At 51.2% G+C, this 23704-nt stretch overlaps 2 protein-coding genes across 3 annotated transcripts; both read right to left on the reverse strand.

Moving 5' to 3' along the window:
- Window positions 1–212: 212 nt before the first annotated feature.
- Window positions 213–7558, reverse strand: LOC135304765 (dimethylaniline monooxygenase [N-oxide-forming] 4-like). Of its 2 annotated transcripts, XM_064427557.1 has the most exons (9): window positions 7419–7558; window positions 6073–6242; window positions 4996–5184; window positions 4513–4675; window positions 4005–4150; window positions 3035–3234; window positions 2505–2857; window positions 2229–2298; window positions 213–928 (listed from the first exon to the last, which is right to left on the reverse strand). In XM_064427557.1, exons 2-9 carry the CDS (start codon window positions 6202–6204, stop codon window positions 541–543), a joined length of 1641 nt encoding a protein of 546 aa, XP_064283627.1. In that variant the 5' UTR covers window positions 6205–6242; window positions 7419–7558; the 3' UTR covers window positions 213–540. The 2 variants fall into 2 exon arrangements, with proteins under 2 accessions (XP_064283627.1, XP_064283626.1); XM_064427556.1 differs by lacking the exon at window positions 7419–7558 and having other exon boundaries at window positions 214–928; window positions 6073–6615.
- A 203-nt stretch (window positions 7559–7761) lies between these two features.
- On the reverse strand, window positions 7762–13744 carry FMO1 (flavin containing dimethylaniline monoxygenase 1). Its single transcript, XM_064427558.1, has 7 exons — window positions 13437–13744; window positions 12596–12758; window positions 12103–12245; window positions 11589–11788; window positions 10777–11132; window positions 10119–10191; window positions 7762–8994 (listed from the first exon to the last, which is right to left on the reverse strand). Exons 1-7 carry the CDS (start codon window positions 13560–13562, stop codon window positions 8652–8654), a joined length of 1404 nt encoding a protein of 467 aa, XP_064283628.1. The 5' UTR covers window positions 13563–13744; the 3' UTR covers window positions 7762–8651.
- Between the last annotated feature and the right edge of the window lie 9960 nt (window positions 13745–23704).

A 23704-nucleotide genomic window follows, 5' to 3' on the forward strand; every position in this document is an offset into this window, starting at 1 on the left:
AATGTCAGGGATGCCTGCTTACTTGGATTTATCGCTGTGTGTATAATTTATTATTATATATCAATATATTAACATATATAATCTTTCTCATACACCTTCTTTGTTGATATTTCTATCCATACAATGGATGGATTATATATATACAAGGGCAAGAGTCTCCCTCTGCCACAGCTCGGGATCCTCTTCACACACCCCGGTAATAAACCATTAATGAAGCCATCAGCAAAGAGTAGATCTGTGAGGTTTATTTGTGCCTCCCTCCTTCCTGTCCCGAAAGTCACCAGACACAGCAGTAGCTCTCGACAGTTCACGTTTCACAAAATCTCAGGGAGGTGTGGGTCTTGCCCAAATTTCGGGAGCGGGGGCAGGAAGGCTGGCCTCATGCTCAGCAGTTCAGAATGGTGAACTCCCTGTCACCCTGGTGGAACATCAGCAGGAGGTGGCCGGGCACACTCAGCCCCAGGCTGGCGCCAGCTCCAGCCCTCTGGCATCACCCGGCACAGCCTCGCTCCATCCCCACATCACCTCTCCGGGTTCCTCCTACAGCCGGGGCGCTGCGCGGGGGCTCCAGCCCGGCCGGGGGTGTGTGGACAAGAGCCAAGCTGCCGTGAGAGCAGCTGGCAGAGCCAGGAGGCACATCCAGCCCCAGCCCCAGGAGCTGCCGGAGCCGTCCCGCAGCGGCCGCGTCCTCAGCGGCTTCAGGGAGCGCTGCCACTGGGTGAGCACGGCGGCTCTGGCCCCGCTCCAGCTGCCCCGGCCCGCCAGCCGGTACTGGTATGGGGAGCAGGGCCCAAAAAAGATGGCCAGGCCCAGCCGGGGGTCTGTCAGCAGCAGCCTCAGCACGCTGGGCTTGACGCCAGCGCACGCGGCGATCTTGTCCACGTAGCTGATGAAACTCATCTTCAGGTTCTCCCTCTCACACGGATTCCTAAAATGGGAAGGAAGAAGTAAAAGTCAGGTGGCATCATCCTGTCTCAGCTCCCAGCTCCATGGGCAGCAAAGGCCTCAGCTCTCTTAGCCCCAAACAAAGCCAAAGACACTGAAGGAGCCTCCGTGGGACTGGTGCCAGCCGTTCCCCGGGGCAGGGGATAAGCAGAAACCTGTTTTGTCTCTGCTGCATAGTTGTGGCTTCAAAATCAGCTCTACCTTAACAGTAGCATCATTGTAATGCCACAAGTAGCCTGCTGTGTCCTTCCCTGAGGTTCAGGGGTGTGGATTTGGCTGATTTCAAGAAGTAGAGATGTAGAATTTCAGAGATAAGGATGCCAAGGAGACTGGGGAAATCTGGGAAATGCAGAAAGCTTCCCATGCTGGGAGGCACCTCCAGGATTTTTTTGCTTGAAACCTTATCTCCCTCACAGGAGGGAGGACGTGCTGATCTGCTTGAGGAAAGTTTGAGACAGCCTCAAGTTTTTTCCCCTTGCACCTCAGGCTTCCATATTTCTCTGTAACAGAAATTTCCATATTTCTGTGTAACAGCACCGTGGTGCAGTCAGTGGGGCTCCTGGTCATAACCCCGTGGCCCTGTTTTGTCCCAGCTTTTCCGCAGTGTCCCATGAGCCAGCCCTGCCCTGCTGGCAGACCCAACCCTGAGGTCCCCTCCTTGCTCCATCATCATCCATCCCACATCCTTGTGGACACATCCTGTAAAATCCCAGTGCCAAGGAGGCAGGCTGGCAGCTCCCACACACACAGCGGCCTGGTGGGACACACACCTTGACCTGCCAGAAAGTGACACAAGCCATCCCCCACCCACACTGCCCAGCTCCACGGGGGTTCTGGATGGAATCTGGATGGAATCTGGATGGAACCCAGCTCTCCCCACTGCCTGGATTTGGGAGGGAGAAGCCACGAGATGGCACCCTCAGTCTGGAGGAAACCAAACCTTCATCTTGACGTGCTGGGAACAAGGACATGGCTTGGAGGCCTGGCAGAGGGGGATCTCCAGAGAACAGGAAAAAAAGGGAGGAAAGGAGATGGGAAGAGAGGCAAGGGGAGCTGCAGGCCCTGCTCTTGTCATAAACTGCTCCAGAGAAGCTTATGGTGTCTTGCTTCATAAATCAGCCACAGGAGCATTTTCCCAGCTCAATGCGGATGGCGAGATAATAAATGTAGAGTTGGGTGTGCTGAGCAGGTCCCTCCTGTGTCTGCCATCGAGTCCCCCCCTACCCTGAGTTTATCCTGGCACACAGAACCCATCTCATCCTGACTGCAGGAGCCTCACACACCTTTTGACTGGTGGCTTCCTCTTCAAAACCTCAGCCATCATCCTGCTGGGGGGAGGCAGCTTGTTCCAGCCTGAGAACAGAGAAACCAGCGAGCTCCAGCAGCACCTTAAGAGGACATGTTCAGCCCCTTCCCACAGTCCCAGCACCTTTCCTGAGGTGTGGGATGCAGCTAGTGGACAGAGGCTACCCATGGAGCTGAAATATGCCCTAAGCTCTGTGGGCAGCAGGTCAGGCTGCCCCAAACCTCCCGCCCAGAAGATGTCCCCCATCTCCTACCTGCAAAGACCCCTGTCACCCAGCGAGCCTGCATTTCTGACCCCACCATGATGGAGCCTGTCAGCTGGATCAGGCCAATGATGGCCAGCGTGGGCTTTTCCAGCTGGGGAGGGAAGATGCAGTTGTAGAGGGAACGGTTGTCGTCGATGGCGCTGCGAACGGACTCCTCGAGGAAGGGGAAGGAAAAGTTGTAGCCCGTGGCAAAGAGCACCACGTCAATGTTTTCTTCAGTTGTCCCGTCTTCGAAAACAACAGAACTTTCAGTAAACTCCTTCACTTTTGGCTTCAGCACCACAGTCCCAGAGAGGAGGCAGAATGGCAGCTCTTCATTGATAATCATCTTAAACTTGGAGCTTGCAGCAGGGAAAAGAGGGCAGCAGTGTTAGTATCTGGGAGGGACCTAAAATGACTTTTTTATGGTCAGAACCCCAATGGTTTGCTATTCCACAAGTATCCCCCAAAACTGAGAATTAAGCATTTCATATTATGAAGACCCCCTGAGCACCCAACAAAACAATCAGAAAAAACACCTCTTGCTGGAAGCCAAGCCATAGTTTGTGTGGTTGAACCATGAATTGAACTTCCGAAACTTGATCCTCCTTGTGAGGGCTGATGGGAGAAGCCAGTCCAGGAGGGAGTTGAAGCGGGTGGTGCTGACCATGTCCAAGGGGAAGCCCTGGTGTGAGACCCGGCTGACGACCCACGTGTGGCTCCTGGTGCTGAGGAATACCTGGGGGGAAGGCAGGTCTCAGCCTCCTGCCCAGGCATCTCCTTGGTTTTGTCCTGAGTGGCAAATCCCATCTCCTGCACTTGAGCCGACACAGAGTTAACCCAAGGGAAGGAGATGACATCCAGATGAACCAAGCAGCTTGGGTGGCTTTGATAAAGGTCCCACAGCTGCTCAATTGCCAGTCCTGAGGCGGCCCAAACTCTCCAGGAGTCACAAAGCTTCTTCAAATGCCCTCAGTGAGAAGTGAAATTTATTGAGGAACCTGGGGGCAAAGCTCCCTGAAGTACCTTGAGCTGATGCCTCAGGTTTTAGCTTTTCTATTTTTCAGATTCTGTTCTGCTTTAGTGTGTAAGTCTGGGCTTCCTATTATGGGATGGTGAGCTCTCTGCACAGAGTAGGGAGACAAAACAATTCCTTCTGCAGCTGGGCACCAAGGACAAATGATCCAAATCTCAGGCCCAAGATCATAAACAATGTGGACTGCAGAGAGAAAAACAAGAAGGATGGGACTTCATGGGCTAAATCTGTAACTGGACAATTAACTCCAATATAAAAATGGACCAGAACTTATAAAAGTGAGAGACCTCATGACGGTTGTGCATTTTGTGGCCATTTTGGGTTGTGCTGCCCAAAGTGGATCTCTTGACTCTTCTTAATAAATCTCTATTTTATTCTTTAGCTCTGTCTAGTCTCTGTTCTAGGTCAGCCCTCACAGGGCATCAGAGACACTGGCTCTCAGAGGCCCTGTCTGGAGCACCATGGAGCTGTACCTTGGCAGCCACATGGCTCAGTTCCACGGAGAGGTCACCGCCGGTGTTGCCGATGCCAACCACCAGGACGCGCTTCCCTCGGAAAGCCTGCACGTCTCTGTACTCCCAGCTGTGCAGGCACTGGCCTTTGAAGCGGCTTTCAATGCCTAGGCAGAGAGCAGGGAGCATCTCCTACTGCCAGATACATTCACTCACCCCAGCCTTGTGCCCAGATCCCGTGCAGCCCCCAACTCTCCCTGCTCCCACCTCTGCGTGCAGCTGAGGAGCCCATGGAGGTCCCCTGTACTTCCTCAGCTCAGTCTTGCTTTACAAATACTAAGAGAAAGCCTGGCTGCACCTTTACAAGGTGTTTTCCCCATTCCCTGCAATGCCCCACACTATTTCCATGGGGTCAGGGTCCTGCTTGCTTCAATGTGGGGGCTTCATGGAGCAGGCAGGCTCGCAGAGCAAAATCCAGCCAGGGGAAGCCATGGGTGCTGGGGGAACCCCACTGCTGGGCAGGCCTTACCTGGGAAAGAAGCCAATGGCAAGTAGGGCTCCTGGTAGTGGCCAGTGCAAACCATGACAGCATCGAAGACGTGGGACTCACGGACACCCTGGGTCTCGGTGACCACCTCCCACTGGCCTGAGGCGCTGAAATCCGGGCGCTTCCTCACACTGACAACTGTTGTCTTGTACAGAAGCCCAACAGAACAGCAGTCAGGGATGATGGAGATGTGCCTGTGAAAGGCTGCAGCTGCTGGGAGCAGGCTGGCTCCCTGGGGAGCTGCGCGCCACTTCTGAAGCTGTAAAACCCCACCCTGCATTTGCCCTGGTGGTGGCACTGGGGGCAAGCCTGTGTTAAACCAGCCTCAGTTAAAACCTGGGGCTTAAAGGCTTCGTTCAGGACTCAAAAGGCACGTGGTCCTTGCGGGCTGGCACCCAGTCTTGTCCCATCCCAGCTCCAGTCTGCAGCTAGCCATGGCCCTTCTCCCCGTGGGTCCCTGCTCACCTGGAGGCGTACGTGCCGCAGGAGGTCGAAGTGCCGGGCGTACATCCTGAGGTATTCCAGGACCAGGCTGTGGGGCAGGTAGTTGGGAAAATCCTCGGGGAAGGGGAAGTCGCTGAAGCAGGACATCTCCTTGGAGGTGTTGGTGATGACCGAGCGGTACACAGTGATCCTCCTGTTGTCTGTGGAGTCCTGTGTGAAGCCAGTGCTGATGTTTCCAGGTGTGCAGGGGAAGACTTTCTCCCCATCAAGTATGTGAGTATTTTTCTTCCTCACACACAAGCCAGGACTAGCATCTGGAGACAATCATTATTGCTCCCTCTGTTGGATTAAGCTCTTTTGTGACCCAGAGATGGGGCAACTGAGAGGTGTTTAAAATCTTTTGTTCCATTTTCAGTCTCATGTGAAGGGTGAGACAATACAGATGTTATAATTCACGCCATCACAATCAGAAGCCAAGTAATTCTTAATTAGAATACACTATAAGTGTTTCTTGGCCTATCAGCTTTTGCCACACCATGCTGTAAATGCCTTAAAACAAATCATCTAAAATTACCCCTCATGGGTCCTACTACAGTGCATCTTTCACAGTTCTATTTCTCCAAAGTATCTAGTCTCATTTGCAAAACCATCCTTTAAAACTTGTTTCTAGTTCCATTTCTCTCTCAACATCTGTCCTGTTCCATGGCATTTCTAAGTCAGCATTTCTTATCTCAAGGTTTACATACAGATGTACACACTGTGTGAGCCTTCTACCAGCTTTTGAGAATTCTCTACAAATCCATTTCCCACATTTCCCCCTCTCTTGAATGGAAAAAAACTTCTTTGATGGCTTTGTTTATCCTTTGCAAGTGAAGTATGCAAGGCACAATCACTAACAATCAATTGTCACTACAACAATCAGTGCATATAAACCTATTTTGCAAAACTCCATCCAATTCCCGCACCCTCCATTTCCTTCTCCATCTTGGAGTTAGGAGGAGCCGTCCTTGAGGGCGTGGCCACCTTTGCCTCTTTGCTGCGGTCCAGGAGTGTCCAAGGAAGGGGACAAACCTGGGGACAAACACAGAGGGCACTGACCGTGTAGCGCCAGACGCCGCCGATGTCTGCGCTGCTCTCGAAGCAGGTGGGCTCCAGCCCCTCATCCAGGCAGCACTTGACAGAGGCCAAGCCCCCAGCCCCAGCCCCGACCACGGCCACACGCCGGACCATGCTGGCCTGCAGCAGGTGACAGGCTGGTGTGAGAGCAGCTGGAAACACAAGAGCCCGGGGATCAGCAGAAACGCCAGCTCCTTCTTCCCAACCCCAGCAAAACACCCCTGGTCTTCTCCAGCTGCAGGTGTCCATGAAGGAAAACTGTCCTGGGAGAAAGCCACGGCCACTGTCCTGGGAGAAAGCCACTGCTGGTGCAAGTGCTGTGCACAAATCCTGCTCATTACCCTTCCTGCTGTGCCAAACCCAATCTGGGTCCAGGAATCTCCCTCCTCCATGGGGGGAAAAGGAGGCACTTTTAAACCTCGTTGTTCTGCCGCTTCAATTTATTCTCTTTTCCAGCCCATGCAAAGAAGTTGCAGCTATCTTCTTCTGCCCGATCATCCTGAAACCTCTGGGAGTCATCCTGAAACCTCTGGGAGAAGCAACTCCAGCTAAGCTGGCTCGTTTTCACGCTTTCCTTTTTAACTTCCCATTAAAGAGCAATCTCTTGAAAACAAAAAGGGTTTAAAAAGAGGGAGAAAAGCAAAGCAATGCCTGACTGAGCAGGAGCACGGCGCAGCCATTCAGAAGTTAGACAGCTCCGTGAAAGCAAGGCTGGGATTACAGGATATACAAAAGGTAAGAAACCCAGGAAACGCTGGGTATAAATGAGAGGAACTCAAAACTGGGGTGTGTAAACTGAGCTGCACCGAGCTTGACTGGAAAGCAAAGAAACTAGGAAAAAATGAACCCACGTGAATTTTGATTAGATAAGAAATACTGCTACTGCAGGGTCTGCAGAAAGAGTAATTTATAACTTTTTCTATCGGTTTTGTGTCAAAAAGTAAGTTAACATAAATAGAAACTGGAGGAAACTGAAGAAAGCCAGGGAAAAAAAATGAGGGAGGTGCAAAACAACCCCTTTGGCATTCACAAGCCTGGCCTGAGCCAGTCCTTGATATGCAGGAACAGGGCAGAACATGCTCACAGCCGCCCGCCTTGTTTCTGGAGCCTTCTTTGGCTTCAGGAAAGGGCAGGCAAGCTCAGGGTGCTCAAGCCACCCCACTTCTCCAGCACTGCTTGCAGATGGTTTTACTCCAGAGGGTCCCTGCAACACCCTTCTCCCCCCACCAGCAGCAAGGCAAAGCCAGCAGTGAATGCCAAAACCCTGGAGAGCTGTCTGCCCGCTTTTAAACCCTGCCAAACCCACCCAAGAGAAGTGAGGAGCAAACCTTGCAGGACAGCGCTGCGCCTTCACCGCTCTGCCCTCCGAATTTCCCTTGAGTTTCTCCGGCTGTGGATTGGAAGGGAAGGCTGAAGTCCAGGCAGCTCGCCACAGCTCTTGCACCACTGACCTTTACACCTGCATTCCCCCGCCCTGTGGGCTTAAATGCACTGGAAGAAAGTTCTCAACCTCCCTGTGGCAATGCCAGGTGAAAATTCAGAGATAATTCCAAAGGGAACACGCTTGCAAGGACTCCCACGCTGTAACTTGTCACTGCTGCAGCCAGGCAGCAGCGTGGGGCTGTCCTGATCCTTTTGTGGTGCCTGTGCTGGGCTCGTGTTCCCTTGGCATCCCCAGGAGATCAGCAGAACGTGCTCCCTTGGCCAGCAGACGGCGTGGATGTGGGACACGGAGCACCTCATGTGCAGCCTCATTTTGGGGAGTCAGGGAGAGCCCCGAGGGCCCCAGCCTTGTGAGTTGCCCACAGCAATTGGTGGCACAGCCCCAGCTCAGACACGGGCTCTCCCCCCCAGCTCTTCCCATGCACGCAAGGAAAGGACAGGGAGTCATCTGCAGCACGCTCCTGCCACAGCCACTGAGATTTTATTCATTTAAAGTCTCTCCATGCACAAAACAAAGCCTCAGGATTGTCCAGTGGTGGGGCATGCAGGGAAGCAAAGGCAGGAGTGCTCAGCCCCACAGGCTCATGTGTGACAAACCACCACAACTGGAAAGATGCACCCATTCAACCCCAACTGGGGTTTTGGGGCTGCAGTGTTTAGGTTTGGAGAAGGGAACAGCCTGACCTGTGTACACAGCCCAGATAATTCCTGTGATAGATAATCACAGGAATATTTTCCCAGATAATTTTTGCTGCTGTGACATGCCACCACTTTTGCTGGTCTTGTCCTCTCTGCATCCTCTCTTGTGTGATCCAGGCACAATCATGGCACCAATCCCTGCTCTGCTGCTGGCAGCAGGCAGGGGAGCAGAGGGGCAACAGACACTTGGGCAAGGCTGCCACCCCTGGCTAATGATGCCTGCAAAGCTGGGCTTGGGGTTGAGCTGGAGCAGAGGGAGGTTTATGCTGCAGGTTGCAGATTAAAGTTTGTTGCCATCCACTGAAATCCTTTTCCCCAGTCCCGTGCACACTGAGGAGCTGTCTGACCTGAGATAAAATCCCTCGGGACAAAAAAACCCAACCCAACCAAACAATAAACAAACAAACACGCTCTAAAAGCTATAGGAAACCAAAAATCACAGCAGCCAGGAGCAGAAGGAATCCCACCACAGTCAGGAGAGATAGGAAAGAGCTGGAGGAGGCAGCAGGGACTCGTGTTCTTGTGGGCTTTAGGACACGGTCCCACTGGGTGAGGATGGCCTGCCGTGCCCCCTCCCAGCGCCCAGGGCCCCCCAGCCGGTACTGGTAGGGGGAGCAGGGGCCAAAGAAGATGGTGAGGGCCAGCCAAGGGTCTGTGCAGAGCAGCCCCAGCACGCTGGGCTTGGCACCAATGAAGGAGGCCAGTGTGTCCAGGTAGACCAGCCACTCGGTTTTGAGGACTTCGTCGAAGGTCAGACCAAACCTGAATGAACCAGAGAAGAGAAAGAGGCAGGAGGAAGGTTGGTATCAGCAGGGCTTAGAGGAACTGGGGTGGAGATCCTCTGCATCCTTGGAGTTATTGCATCTGGAATGAAACGGGGTTCTCTAGGGAAGGACTGGACGTAGGTGCAGTGGGAACTGCGACACAACTCCTGGCCACCACACTGCTCCTGTAAAGTGATGCTGGCTCGAGTCAGTCTTTCTCTTCCTCACTCACAAGTTGCACATGTTCCTCCCCTTCCCCTTGGTGAATCTTTGTTAGCAGACTTTGGCAAACCAGTTTGGGGTCTTTTTCAAAGCAAGCAAACAAAAAAACCCTCAAACCCAAATCCCTTTGCTTTTTGCAGAAAAGTCATGTGCAGCATGAGAAAGGTGGTACCCTTTGGTATCCCTCACGTTCATTTCCACCAAATATTGCAAGAATACACAGTGACTTGGAGAATTGCTTCCAGTTCATCTTCTCTGCAGAATTCACAGCTTTGTGTCCCACCTTCAGAGGTCTGCAAAAGCCCACATCCACTTAGCCTGGTATTGTATTCCGTGCAATATATATATATTATAGCTATTATATAGCTTATAGCTATTTAGGTGAACCATGGATTTATCACCCAGTTTCCTGGGACTGGCTCATTCATTCCCTAATCCTTCTTAGCCTTTTGCCTGCCTGTGAACCACACACCAGTGTGCTCAGACACCTGTTCACAGTGTCTCCATGCTGTGAGATGAGACAATCTCTGTGTACACCTCACTGCTTGTGGGCTGGCTTTTTCCCCCCCAGGTGAATTACTTTGCATTTATTACCATTAATTTCTCTGCCATTTTATCTCTCAGTCCCTGGGGATCCTGGCATTCTTCCCCAACTCCCAAGCAAGCTTTAGTCTTGAGTACCCTGAATTAATTTCTTCCTGTCACCAACAGGCAAAATATCAGTGTTAAATCAAAGTTTACGCTGGCTCTTTGCAAGTGAGTAAAGGGGAAGCTGGATCCAGGAATCCTCTCCTCTCTTCTGCCATGTGTGCAGGGAACAGGCACAGAGTGAGAGCCCCAAAAACTCCAGAGGTTTTTCAATCCTCCAAAAAACCTTTGGGGCTCTGGGGAATGACTTACCATTGGATTTGATTTTTCTTCCTCTCATTTACTTCCTTCTCCATGACAGCCTGGGGAGGCAACTGACACAAGCCTGGAAGAGAGGGGAGAGTGCCCTGCCGAGTTTAACTCCTGGGAGGGAAGTGTGAACTCAATCAGTGATGCAAAATGTGGGAATCCCTTCCCTGGGAGGGCAGGAAAATCTCATTGCTGGCAGTTGACTTGGCAGTACTGCAGTCCTGCCCAAAACCAGCCCTCCAGTATTCCAAATTCACCCACTCCTCCTCCTGCTCTTACAGATGTGTGCTGTTGGGGCACAGGCAGGAGATGTGGGGTCAGATGGGTTGTGCAAGCCCCAGAGAGGATCATGCCAAAGAGAAACCCCAGAGCTTCTCATCTCTGTGGAGTAGTCCTGACCCAGCCCTTCACAAGGTTATTCTTACTATTTTTATTAAAAACCCCAAACAAAACACCAGTAGCTTTCTTTCCTCACTCCTCTTGCTGTAGCTTAGCTGAAGTGAAATAACTTGGAAAGTCTTGGAAATGCCTTGGAAATGCTCCCTTGTCTGCTGTGAACTTCTTAGCTCTGGGATGTCCCTGGCTGGAGGGACAAAACATGTCCAGTTTTGTCTGAGCTGCATTTTGGGGGGATAAGAGGGGCTCACATTTGCTCCCCTACCTTTGAAGACACGGCTCACCCAGCGTGCCTGCATCTCTGCCACGGGCATGATGGCTCCAAAGGGCTTAATCAGCCCAAGGACAGCCAGGGTGGGCTTCTGCAGGTGGGTTGGGAACACGTATTTGTAGAGGGACGCGTGCTTGTTTTCCACCCTGATGATGGATTCTTCCAGGAAGGGAAAGGAGATGGTGTAGCCCGTGCAGAAGACAACAATATCGATGGGCTCCTCCTCAGGGCAGTTGTGGAAAAGGACTGAGTTGTCCTTGAACTCCTTCACGCCCGGCTTGATGGTGATCCTGCCTGTCAGGATGTAGCTTGGGAGGTCGTCGTTCAGCAGGGGCTCCCGCACCAGCCAGCTGTGGAGAGCCAGGGGCTCTGAGAGTGGGGCACCACAAACAAGCCTTGCTGGTCCCCTGCTCCTCCTCCCACCAGCTCACACCTCCCGGTGTCATTTTCTCTGAGCAAGCAGCCTTGCCTCCCACCTCCATGCAAAGACACGTGTCACCAATGCCACCCTGTCCCACAGCATGAGTGATTCACGGACATCTCCTGCTGCTTTATTCCCTTCACTCAGTTACTCTCCAAACCATCTCTTTCCAGAACTGATCCATGCTTTAAGCCTTCCTTCTCCTCTTTACCCAGAGACCCTCACAAGGAAATCTCCTCTGGACCTTTTCCAGCATGCCCAATCTTTCACCACTTAAGAGAGCTACAGCTTATTTTCTCCTCCCTGTTGGAGGGGCACTGGTTGGTGCTGGTTGCTGAACATCTTCCCCTGCCCACACCATGGGATGGGGACCACCAAGAAGTACCTGTTCTCTGGCTGAAGGCCATAGTTTTCATGGTTGAACCACCGGTTCACCTTATAATTAATCAACCACCATGAAAGGGGTCCGGGGAGGTTGGTTTTGATCAGGCTCATAAAGCGAGTGTTTAAAATCATATCCCATGGGTAGCCGTGCTCAAACACACGGCTGAGCAGCCAGGCTCCTCGAGTGGTGCTAATGGTCACCTGGAAGAGAAGAACCAATGGTTCAGGTGATGAATTTGCTGCTTTTCCTTTTTAAAGAAACTCAGAGGGGCACGATGCAGACAGCCGTGAGATGGAAAAGCAGCAACAGCATCTTTAATTTCTCCTGGCTGCTGGTGATGGAGGTGAAACAGGAGACAAGAAGAAAACCAGCTTGCTTTCAAGGTAGCTTCTTGACCAAAAAATTCAGGCTCAGAAATACAGTTTGTACACCACGTCCCTGTGATGACAGCACACTGAGCTGCTGTCCCCAGTGTCCCCCTCCCCACAGCCCTGGGGTGGCAGGGTGGTGGCACCTTTGCAGCAACACGACTGGCCTCCACTGCGATGTCCACTCCGGAGTTGCCCATGCCCACCACGAGGACACGCTTGCCCTGGAACACGTCCGGATGCTTGTACTGCCTGCTGTGGAAGTACTGCCCTCGAAACCTCTCGATGCCTCAGGGAGAAAGAAACAGAGCTTTGAAGCACTCCAGCATTTGTGGATTTTGTTGGGAGAACTGGCGTAAAAAAGCAAAATGGCAAGAGCAAGGAAGTGCAATCTCTGGCCACCAGGGTCGCGGGGAGGTCCATCCCTCCATCCCATGCACACAGAATTAATTGATTCTTCCTCTCCAAAATGGGGTCTCAGAGACAAAGCTGCTGAAGCAGGGGAAAGTATTGCTGTTGATGCCAGCAGGTTTGGAAAGCACGAGCAAGAAAAGAAAGGGAGGATTTTCCCCGAATAGCCCCTAAATCTTCCCTCCCCAGCCCCTGAAGCAGGCATCCACAGGCAGCCCTGTACCATACCAGGAAAACACTGCAGCGGGAGGGATGGCTCCGAGAAACTGCCGCTGCAAACCATAACAGCATCAAAGACATCGGATGTCTGCTTCCCCCCTGCCTCTGTGACCACATTCCACTGGCCCGTGGTGGCAAAGTTGGGGTGCTTGCGGATGCTGACAACAGTGGTCTGAAAGTGGGAGTGAAGCAAAGTCACTGTCACCGTCATATTTTCTGGGAAAATCCCTTCGCCAGGATATTTTCTCCTGGGAAGCTGAGAAGCCTCAGAGAAAAAGGAAAACAATATTATCTCATTTGCTTCTCTTGTGTTTCCCTGCTTTGGAATGTGGTTTGGAGATTGTTTATCCAACAGGTGGTTGTTTGATTGGTTTCATGTGAATTGTTTTAACTTAATGACCAATCACGGTCAGGCTGTGTCGGACTCAGGAGAGGAGTCACGGGTTTTCATTATCATTCTTTGTAGCCTTCTGTCTGTATCCTTTCTCTATTCTTTAGCATAGCTTAGTATAGCATTCCTAATATAATATAATATAATATAATATAATATAATATAATATAATATAATATAATATAATATATAATGTAATATAATATAATATAATATAATATAATATAATATAATAAATATCATATCATATAATAAAATAATAAATTAGCCTTCTAAGAACATGGAGTCAGATTCATCAATTCCTCCTCTGATGGAGGACCCTGAAAATAGCACAAGTCACCACGGGCACCCAGGGTGGGTGTGGAACAGGGCAGTGCAGGGCACCCATCACTCACCCCAAACCTGATGGGCACCCAGGGTGGGTGTGGAGCAGGGCAGTGCAGGGCACCCATCACTCACCCCAAACCTGATGTGCTCCCGCAGGCTGAAGTGCTCGGTGTAGCGCCGGAGGTAATCCAGGAGCAGAGCATTGGGCAGGAACACGGGGAAGTGCTCGGGGAAGGGGAAGTCAGAGTAGGCAGACATCTCCTTGGAGGTGTTGCTGATGACTGAGGGATAAAGGCTGGGCCGGCCGGCCTCGATGTGCTCCTGCCAGGGCACCCCGGGTGCATCAGCCCTGTGCCCGGGCTGGGCACTGTCCCCCTGCTGCCCTGGCCTCAGGGGTGCAGCTCAGCACCCAGCGAGCCCTCACAGCCCTCCACACTCACTCCAGCCACCCCCTAACCCTGCAAAGCTGCAGCTGCCAAGGGGAGGTGTGGATGGGCTCAGCAGCTGGTCTGCAGGCCAACCAACTGTGCTAACAGAAGAAGAAATTGATAAAATATTACTTTATCCACAGCAAGGAAGAAAGCAAGTCTGTTAGCATGGAAACCAATAAAATAGACACAAAAGGGGTATTTATACTTAGAGGATATGTGCCTTAGTGAGCAGCCTATGTGCCTTAATAATTTGTTGTAAACTCTTACCAATTAATTATTGACGTTAATTGCTTTGTACCAATCAAATACAATATACAAATACTGTACAAAAATACAAAAAAACGCAATACAAATATTGCTTTGTCCAATGAATATAACAAGCTGGTTTGATGTAACTAATGACTTAAGATCCCTCTCTGTCAGGGGTATAAAACTTAAGAACAACTTGTCATAAGAAGAAGCCGTTGCTGTCACTGCATTGTGTGTGTGTGTGTGGTGTGTCCATCTCTGAGTGGCAGGGAGGAGGACAGCCCCCCTGGCTCACCGTGTAGCGCCAGAGCCCCCCGATGTCCTGGCTCTGCTCGAAGCAGGTGGGCTCCAGCCCCTCGTCCAGGCAGCACTTGGTGGCTGCCAGCCCGCTGACCCCCGCGCCCACCACGGCCACTCTCATCCCTGCGGGCTGTGCCGGGCTCCAGGCTGAGAACAGGGCTGCAAGAAACCCACGGTGATCATTGCTCTCAGGGGGCAGCTCCTGCCATGCCCTCCACAGGGAATTTCTCTCTGTGCTACCCCCAAATGCCATTCCACTTCCCAGCATTCTGGGCTCTCTGTTTACAAGTTAGATTCAATGTCTTAATTAATAATTTTCTCTTTTTTCCCCCTTTATTTTAAAAATCTCTCCACTTTTCCAGTGCGCTTCCTGGGCTGCTTTCACAACCCTGCAGCTGCCCTGGAAACTGCTTTGAAAGAATGTAGTTGAGCCACAATTCACTGCCAGTTTTTATTTACAGGCTGGGTTTAAACTATCCTGTCTTATCAGACTAGCAAATATTTGTATTTTATCTATGGAGATCTGCCCCTGCCTCTCTCAGAAGGAAAAAAAAAAAAAGCACTGGAACTATTCTGTTTGTCCCTGGTGGCTGGCTTTGAGATGGCCACTGGGGCTGACAGAGGGGCTGCAGGTGTGGCACCCCTTGGATTGAGGATGGTTTTGTGTCTCTTGCAGGGCTTGAAAGGCAACAGCCCCTGAACTGACACCCAGCCCTACAAAACTCCCAGTGAGGACAATGGATCCTAATCCTTGGTAGTGCCAAGCAATAAAACAAGGGATGAAGGCCAGCCAGGCTTGGGCTGGACAATTCCAGAGCCAGGACCCCCATCCAGGTGCCCTGGGGGTGCTGCTGCCATCTGAGTTTAACCCCAGGGCTGGAGGGAGCACCCTGCTCAAGTGAGTGATTTATTCAGCATGGCAGGATGTCACCAGGGGTGGTACCAGCCCCTCTGTTCTGAGAAGGGCTTTCAGCTCCCACCAGACACAGAGGATGGTGTAATCATCAGGGGAAAAAAAACGTCTTCAGTAAAAAAATGAGGTTGGACATAGTAGTTTCTAAAACCCACCAAATTCTCCAGACTATTTAAACTTTCGGTCATAAAGCAACGCCTAATGAATACTCTGCTTTCCCAGGTTAAAATAAAACCTGGACTTTTTCCTTTGTAAATCAAGAAAGCAGCAGCATGAGCTGCTCACTGTTAGCTGTTCTGGGGGAGGCTTTTTTTTTTTTTTTTTTGCATGGTGGGAATTAATTTATATCACAAACACCTCCCACCTACATTTTGCTATTTGATTCCCTATCTTCCTGAGGAGAAGCTGCAAATAACACCCAAGAAATACCAATTCTGCCACCCTGCCACACTTTCCACACTAACCCTGCAAGCAGCCAAGCTCAGAAGAGCCCAGGTGTGGCACAGGGAGGGAAGGAAAGGCTTCTCAGCCCTCTGAGAACACTTACCTCCAGCCCCAGCCAGCTGTGCTCTGTGTCACTCCGCTGTGGGAAGGGAGGGTCCCTCTCACTCGGGATTTATAGGCGAGACGTGGAGCTGGGCAGGGGCAGAGAGGGCAGGCAGCCACCCCTCTGCCAGAGCACTTACACAACTCGCCGTGGGAGGAGTGGCTGCAGTGTCCTGCTGTCCCTGGACAGCCCAGCTGTTGGTCCCTGAAGGGGTGGCAGGGCTCCAGCTGTGCCCCACAGCTGTGCCAGGGGCACCCGTGGCTGAGGGGGCAGCTCCAGCTCTGGGGTGTTTTCACTTGCCCCGTGGCTACTTGCCAAAAAGGGGCTGGAGCTGCAGACCAACAGCAGGGGTTTGTCAGGGCTTTGCACCCCAGGAGCCTTTAGGACAGAGCTGGCTTGGTGGTCACTGCTCGTCGGGCACACCAGCCACACCAACAGTGCCAGGGCTGGGCAGGAGCTGCCCCTGGCACCTGAGAGAGCAGGAAATGGCCACAAAACCAGTGGACCAAGGTCCCAGGCACACAGAAAGAGCAACTGTTGGCAGAAACATCAGTGCAGGACATAGAGCCCATCCAGGTATCTCCCAGGAGTAAATGATCGTGGAAATGATAAGGGTGGCTTTGGATATTCAGATATTCAATATATTTATGGGTGACTGGTGAAGAAGTATGAAATCCCTGCAAATGAATCCAGCTGGGCATGGAGAATATAGAAGCCATGGAGAGACAGTTGATGGAGGACTGGGTGTTTAGAAAAAACAGTGTTTAGAAAAAGACAAAGGTATTTGTGCCATGGGGGGGACAGCAAAACTCACAGAGTGAGTGCAGGGGACACAGAGCTGCCAGCCCCATTAAGGCCTCACCTTGTCACTGACAAATTCACTGCCAGGACAATGGCCCTGGATTTGGTACCAGCTCTTTTACCAGTTTGAATAACCAAGGAGTCCACAAGGGAGGAGGTGAAAATCCCATCCCCGCAGAACAGAGGGTGGTAAATAAAGTATCCAACAGAGGTGTCTGCTCTGGCCCTGTATTTTGATTTGCAGAGGCTGAAGGGATGTGTTTACAAACAACTGGAGCCTTCCCCAGGTGCACCTTGCTCCTGCAAAGATGCTCACCAGCACTCAGCAGAAAAGAGTCAGGAATCCACTGAGGCAAATATTATGTTCTTTACGTGCTTCTGCTTTTTTTGAGTTCCCCAGCAGGCCTTCAAGTGACTTGCACTTACAGGGATACCGTGGCAGCATTCCAGGAGTGGTGTTAGTGCTTTTAGGAGGGCAGTTCAGGGGAGCTTTCTAAAAGAACAAGTTGTTTTTGGCAGAGATGAGCTGCTGGTACAGAAATGGGACCAGGTGCCTTTGCTGCAGCTGCTGCCAGTAAGGCTGGCCCTGATTCTGGTGAGGAGTCCAGCTCAGAGGTGCAGGGCTAGATGCAGTGAGTGATACCATGTGAGTATAGGGTAGAAATACCTCCAAAGCCTCAGTAATCTGCCTTTGGGCTGTGGTGTTCCCCTCCACAGGTAGCCCAGGCCAGGTGTGCAGAACAAAGCATTGGAGGAGATGGAGATGAGATAGCAGGGAGGCAATTACTGGCATTGTGCACACACATGCAGAGCCCTTGTCAGAAAACACAGAGAAATTCTTGCTCCTTTACTCACCTCTGCTGGGCATGGCAGCCCTGGCACAGCTCAGGAGGAGCCAGGAGCAGTGAATATCCAGCAGTGGCTGAGGATGAGAACCAGGAATGGATCCTCATGTGCCTGTCCACTGGTAAGCCCCTTGTCCCCTTGAGAAGCAAAGCTCTCCAGCACTGTGGCACAAACCTGGGTTCTGTAAGAGCCTTTTTTATACTCAAAGCAGGAGGAAGGAGAAACTAAATACATCCATTCAGTCTGAATCAGATGGGAAATTCGCCTTCTCTGTAAAACTCTGGCACCAGTTTTACAATTTCTGTTTAAAATGACACTTCAGGCCAAGGAGGGGCAAATCTCTGCACAAACAAGTCTCAGCACAGCCCACTTTGCTGTTTTCTAGGTTTGCTTCAGCAGCTTTTGGCATGTGCCATCCTGAAGAGGGAAAAGAAAAAGGAAAACAAAAGTGGAGTTTCTTGTTAAGCCGGTCTCAGAGCAAGGCAGGAGACCCAGCAGCAGGCTCAGGACCTGGTGGGATGGGAGCTTTGGGTGAAAATCAGTGAAGCACTTCACTGTCCCCTCTCCAGTGCTCTCACTGCCTCTCCTCGCTGTCCAGAGGCTTTAAATGACATTATTGCCCCAAGGGGGGCTGCTGCCTCCCCTGCTTCCTGCAGAGCTGCAGCACAAGCCATCCACAAAGTGAGTGAAGAAGCTGCTGGGGGAAAAATGTATTTCCCCCCATTCCTTGGAGCCTGAATTTTGATCTGAAAAAAAAAAAAAGGCAAAAAAAAAAAGAAAAAGCTTTTCCTTCACTCCCAAGGCCAAAAGGCATTTTCCTGCTCAAAACCAAAGAAAACCCCTCCCCAAGCAGGCTGTTGACCTGTTTACCATTCCCAGCACACAGAGGATAATTCCAGTGACAAACACTGGCAGGACACTCCTGTTTCTGCTTAAACTGAGCTGGATATGTCCAATATCTTGAAATACTTCCCAAAACCTCTCAATAGATATCACTTTTAAGGAGATCCAAAGGATGTACTGGAGCAGACATGGGCTGTACAGTGACTTTGGGAGAGGGGTTTACATGTTAAGCATGGAGGTTTCTGAAGTGTTTTACTCCAACATTCTTGGCAAAATTTAACCTGATTTAATAAGTCACCATGTTTTCCAGGCATGTAACCTGTGGAATTTCTCAAGAGAAGGCTGCTGCTGTCGTTAAACCCATTGTGCTAATAAATCCTGCAGAGCTGCAGGTTTTAACTTCTCGGCTTTGGAGTTTTTCAAAGGTACATTTTACAACTTCCCAATCCTGATGGACATTTACACATTTACACCCTCCCTTTAGCACCACATCCTTGAGCCAGGACTCAGAGTGGATCAACACACAGGTCTCAGAGTGGATCAACACACAGGTTCCCTGGGAGATGCCCCTAAATGCCACACAGCCCTAGGAAGGATCTCAGACCCTCCTCAGCTCTTCTGAGCCATTCCTCAGTGTCAAGAGGTCTGTGCCTGTCATTTTCCAGGCAATAAAGCACAGCTCCTGGAGAGACTGGCAGAGCAAACAGGACTTTTGGTGAAGGTAACTCCTAAGCACAATAATCCTGAGGAGGAGCTGTCTGGGGAGCATGAGGTTAAGGCAGGAGGTGCCTTCCTACCACCACCAGCTGAAGCCATCCATCAGCCTTGGAGTGTTTTCATAACTTCTACTCAGTGCTGAGCCTCAAAAATTCCACTCAGCTGAGCCTCAAAAATTCCACTCCCTCAGCTGAGCCTTCCCTTAAATATTGACCAAGCTCCCAGGCCAGGCACTCCGAATGCTTCCAATTCCTGCTGCCTCTCCCAGAGTGTCTCCTGTGGCCAGGCATTCCTGCCCCAGCTCAGGGACACAGCAGGACTCCTAAATCAGGCAGAGATGTGCCCCTGCACCACCCCAGCCTCCCACCCAGCAGCATTTATTCCCCAAAATGAGGGGTTTTAGGAGGACAAAGCCCCAGCACAGCAGGGCACTGCTCTAAGAGCCCTCAGTGGAGCCAGCACAGGCCCTGTGGAGCTGCAGGAGCTCTCATCAGCTCTCATCACCTTCCACCTCCAATTGCTTCACCAGGGACCTTAGGGATGTCTGACCCCTCTCCTCCAAATGCAGCTCCAGCTGACCTGGACCACCTTGTTTCCTTCACCTGTTTTAAGAACTTCTGGTTTTGGAGACTCCCATACAACTCCAGGCTTTGGTGGTTTTATTTATTTATTTTTAATTGAGTTATCTTTTCTCCCCACATCCAAGCCAGGCTGACATTTGAGGATAATTGAGAACATTTTGCAGTCTCACCCCTCCCTCAGTTTAAATGAGAACTGATTAATGGGATGGAAGGGCTCAGACTGGCTCATGCCTTGGGTTGTTAATTGATCTGAGAAGCTGCTGAGCACCCACAGGTGATCCTGGATTCCTGGGACCATTGAAAATTCCTGGATTTGCCAACACCACTGAAAATGAATCCCACTGGCTGCTGTTTCCTATTTCAAAGCTGCAGGAGGACTTCTATGAAATGAAAGATTTGTCAGAAAACAACACCCAGGAGTGATGCAGAGTGTGAGAGCAGGCCTGGCCCTGGCATGGGGACAGGAAAGGTCATCCCAGGGCAGAGGGAGGGGAATAAAACTGCAGGAAGAGTTAATCATTTACCTGGACTGACACAGATGTCAAGCAACTGAAACAGGATAAGGCCATGGACCTCTTGACTCATCATTTCCCAACTGCAGTTTCCCTCAAAAGAGAAAAAACTGCATTTGGATATTCTTCTCTTCTCTCTAAGAAGGAGAAACAAAGGAAAGAAGAACTGCAGGTGTGGGAAGGCAGGGAAAAGAAGAAAAGGTGGTCAAATATCCCCAGAGAGAGAGAGAGAGAAAAATAAAATTAAAGGCTTCAACCTTTCTAATGGCAATAGAGGTAGTTCTGCTCAAAAGCTGCAAACTTCTGATGGAATTTTTGTCACATGCTAGAAGAAAACAAGAAGAGAGGGATCCCAGCATCCAAAAGAGCACAAACAGTTGGGAAAAAGCATGAAAAGTCTCACTACAAAATCCTGCCACCCTGCAGGCTGAAGCTGCCCCGCAGCAGTGGCTGAGGCTGGAGGTGCTTCCTGAGATGCTCAGAGGGTCACCACAGGACAGTGGGAATCCTGCTGGGGAGGTGCCTTGGAATGGTCACCTAGAACAGAGCTAGACAAGATTAGGAGAGTAAAAGTAGGTATTTATTGAAGGCATTCAGTAGGCACAGCTTGGGCAGTCAAAGCCTCCCAGAGGCTACACCCAAGATGGACAATGGTCATGAATTTTTCAGACAAATACAAGTTTGGTCCATTTACAAATCAGGGGTTAATCCTCCAATTACAGCTTCAGGTAATGAAGTCATTTACCCCCAGTTTGCTCCTCCCCAATTCACTTTTGCTCATACTTTTTGTGGTCTGAAGCTGTAGGGTGTCCTTGAGTTTCAGGCCCAGAGGGATTGTTTTGTCTGACCAAAATGTGAAGACAGCAGCTGACACTGTATGGAGTTCAGAGTTATGCACTAAAGCAGTACTGGATTTGAAAAATACAAAATCTGAAATCCTAAGGCATCAGGGACAAGCTGCAGTGGCAGGAGCTACAGCAGGTCAGTGGCACAGTCTGACCCTGGGGCCATGCACTGCTCCTGATTGCAGCTCTGTGTGCCCTGCTGCTGCACCAGGACACTTTATTCCTTCACAGAGGGCAGAAGGAGGCCTGGGCTGGCCATTCCCAACCTTCCCTCTGGGAGCAGCAGCAGAGCAGAGAGGAACACCCGTCCAGCTTTGATCCTTCAGCTGCCTGCAGAGGCTGTCTGGGGCAGGAGCTGCAGCGATGCCCAAGGCTGGGCAGCAGCTGAGCTTGCCCAGTGCTGTGCTGCTCGTGCCCCAACACCCACAGATGTTCCCCCGAGGAGCATTCCAGCTGAAACAGCTGGGAACAGAAGGATTCCTCAGTGTACCCCAAAGGAACAAGCCTCAGCACAGTGCCTTGGGCAGAGAGCTCCAGCTGGGCTCCCAGCTCATCCGCCAGGGATGATCCACACTGGCCCAGCTGGGAGCACTGGGAGCACTCCAGGGGACTCTGTGCCCCACAGACACCCTCAGCCCTGTGGGGCCAGGGATCCTCCTCTGCTCCCACATCCCTGGGGCTCCCCTCAGCCCTTTGATGTGCAGCTGCATTGTTCCAGCAGCTCTGGAGCCCGAGATGAGGAACACCCTGGGTGGAGGCTGGGCAGAGCCTCGGGAGCTGCCAGCAGCACCACCAGCCAAGGCTGCTCTGGGGACAATAAATCTGCAGCTGGAGCAGCACAAAGCCAGGCACAAGAACATTCCCCTGGCCTGGCTCTGCTCTAATTGCATCCCCAGCCAGCTCTTGTTTTTCCTGAGCACAGCTAAAGGGCTGTATTTCATTTGCTTTTCCACACCCTTCTCCCCCGTTTTTGTTGGTGAGCAAAATCCTTCCAAGAAAGGGCTCAGGACTGCTCCCAATAGGTTTGGGGTTGATTAATGGAGCACCCCAAGGGGAAGCTAATGTCTTGTGATAGGGAAGAAAATGTTACAGAGTCTCTTCATCCTCCTTAAGCTTCCATCTGCCCTGAAGTTGGTTTTTGCCATTCCCTAGGGAGCTGTTCTGACCCTTTCAGTGGAGAGGGGAGCTCTGAGGGCATCACTCACAAGGACAAATCAAACAAAAGCCCCACCCTGCCTCTCATGGAATCTCTGTTGCACACAGCAGCTGCAGCAGGATAACATGGATAACACATCTCACTATTCAGCTCAAAGACATCTCTCCTCTTAACCCCCTTCCCCTCCACTGCCCCCCAGCCTTGGAGCTTGGTGTCCTGCAGACCTCCAGTCCATTTCCACTCCTTCTCTGGGGTCTGTCCTTGGGCAGATCCTCTCTCTGCCCTCCTTTTTTTTTTTTTTTCCCTTTTCCCTGCCTGTGTGTTGTTTTCTAGAGCAGCAGAAACTGCTGAGAGCATTGGGTGAAACCTCTCAGGAAGCCACAACCACCCTGTCACAGCATAAGCTGCTTGAGGGTACCTGGCCTGCAGGGTTCCACTCGGAATAATCCTTCCCTTAGGCAATCAAAGGCGTTCAGCTGGCTCAGGCTCTGCTCCCAGCCCTACAAATCCCAGCTGGGAGGAGCACAGAGCACAAGGACTGGTGGCTGAGCTGCCTTTGCTGGAGCTCAGCTCTGTCCAGCAATCCATGGGCCATGCAGGGGCTGCTTGCAGCTCTCCTGGGGCCAGAGGGGCTGCAGACATGGAGAGGCCATGGCATCTGCTCCCAAGTACAGGAAATCCCACCAAGGGTTAGTCTCCTTTCCAAAAAATACATTTCCTCCCCTGGTTGCTTCTCCAACCCATGCCCTGCCAGTGATGCCTTAGGATTTTAGCTTGTATATTTTTCAAATATTTGTAGTCCTACAGTTCTTTAGTTTATAGCTCTAAACTCCATATACAGTTCTCTTCTCCCATTTTGGTCAGACACAGCAATTCCACTCCAGGCCTGGGAATCAAGGACACCTCACTGCCCCAGGCCCCGAGAGATGGAAACAAAAGTAAGTTGTGGGGAGCAAACTTGGGGTAAATTACTTCATTACCTGAAGCTGTAATTGGAAGATTAACTCCCAATATGTGAATGAACCAAACTTATAAAAGTGTGAAAACCTGTGACCCATTGTCCATTTTGGGTGTAGCCCCTGGGAGGCTCTGTCTGCCCTAAATGTACCTGAAGGCCCTTCAATAAATAGAACAGCTTTTTATTCCCTTAATTTTGTGTGGCCTCTGTTTTTGGGTAAGCCCAAAGAGGCATCAGCAGGATTTTGTCAGTGACCTCCCCAGGGAAATGCCTGCCCTCTGTCACCCCTGTGCAAGCCTTGCTTGGGGCCTCAGGTCTTGGTGAGGTCCTGGGCTGGGATTTCAAGGTTTGCCCTGTTTTTCTGCATGAGGAACAAACACAGCCTGTGCTCAGCAACAGGACACCAGCAGCTCAAGTTTTAGCACCCAGCTCTTCCAGGATGCTTTGTGGCCCCACCTGCCCGAACAGGCTTTGTGGATTTAACAATCACAGATTTCCTGGTGATTATCTGGGCTTCCTCCTTTGTTCTTGGGAGAGAGGTACCCAGCAGAAGGGGTCTGGTTTAACCCCCTGGAGCAGCAAGGCAGGGATTAACCCCAGAGCAAACCCCTCACCTCCTGCCTGCCAGCCCCGGTGGCACAGACACGTCACCATCCATGGCTTGAACCACTGCATTTAACTCATGGATGAAAGGCAAGGAT

Source organism: Passer domesticus, chromosome 7 (genome assembly GCF_036417665.1).
Source record: "Passer domesticus isolate bPasDom1 chromosome 7, bPasDom1.hap1, whole genome shotgun sequence".
Lineage (NCBI taxonomy): Eukaryota > Metazoa > Chordata > Aves > Passeriformes > Passeridae > Passer > Passer domesticus.

Bases quoted from the DNA above. Each gene is read 5' to 3' on its own strand.
- LOC135304765 (XM_064427556.1), bottom strand. From the start codon at position 6,339: ATGGACACCTGCAGCTGGAGAAGACCAGGGGTGTTTTGCTGGGGTTGG. The intron at 4,676-4,995 runs GTGAGCAGGGAC...CTTCTGTACAAG, and splicing joins TGCGGCACGTACGCCTCCAG to ACAACAGTTGTCAGTGTGAG. The intron at 2,299-2,504 runs GTAGGAGATGGG...CTCTGTTCTCAG, and splicing joins GGTGACAGGGGTCTTTGCAG to GCTGGAACAAGCTGCCTCCC.
- FMO1 (XM_064427558.1), bottom strand. From the start codon at position 13,562: ATGTCTGCCTACTCTGACTTCCCCTTCCCCGAGCACTTCCCCGTGTTC. The intron at 12,759-13,436 runs GTGAGTGATGGG...TCCCACTTTCAG, and splicing joins GGGAGCACATCAGGTTTGGG to ACCACTGTTGTCAGCATCCG. The intron at 11,789-12,102 runs GTGCCACCACCC...CTTCTCTTCCAG, and splicing joins CCAGTCGTGTTGCTGCAAAG to GTGACCATTAGCACCACTCG.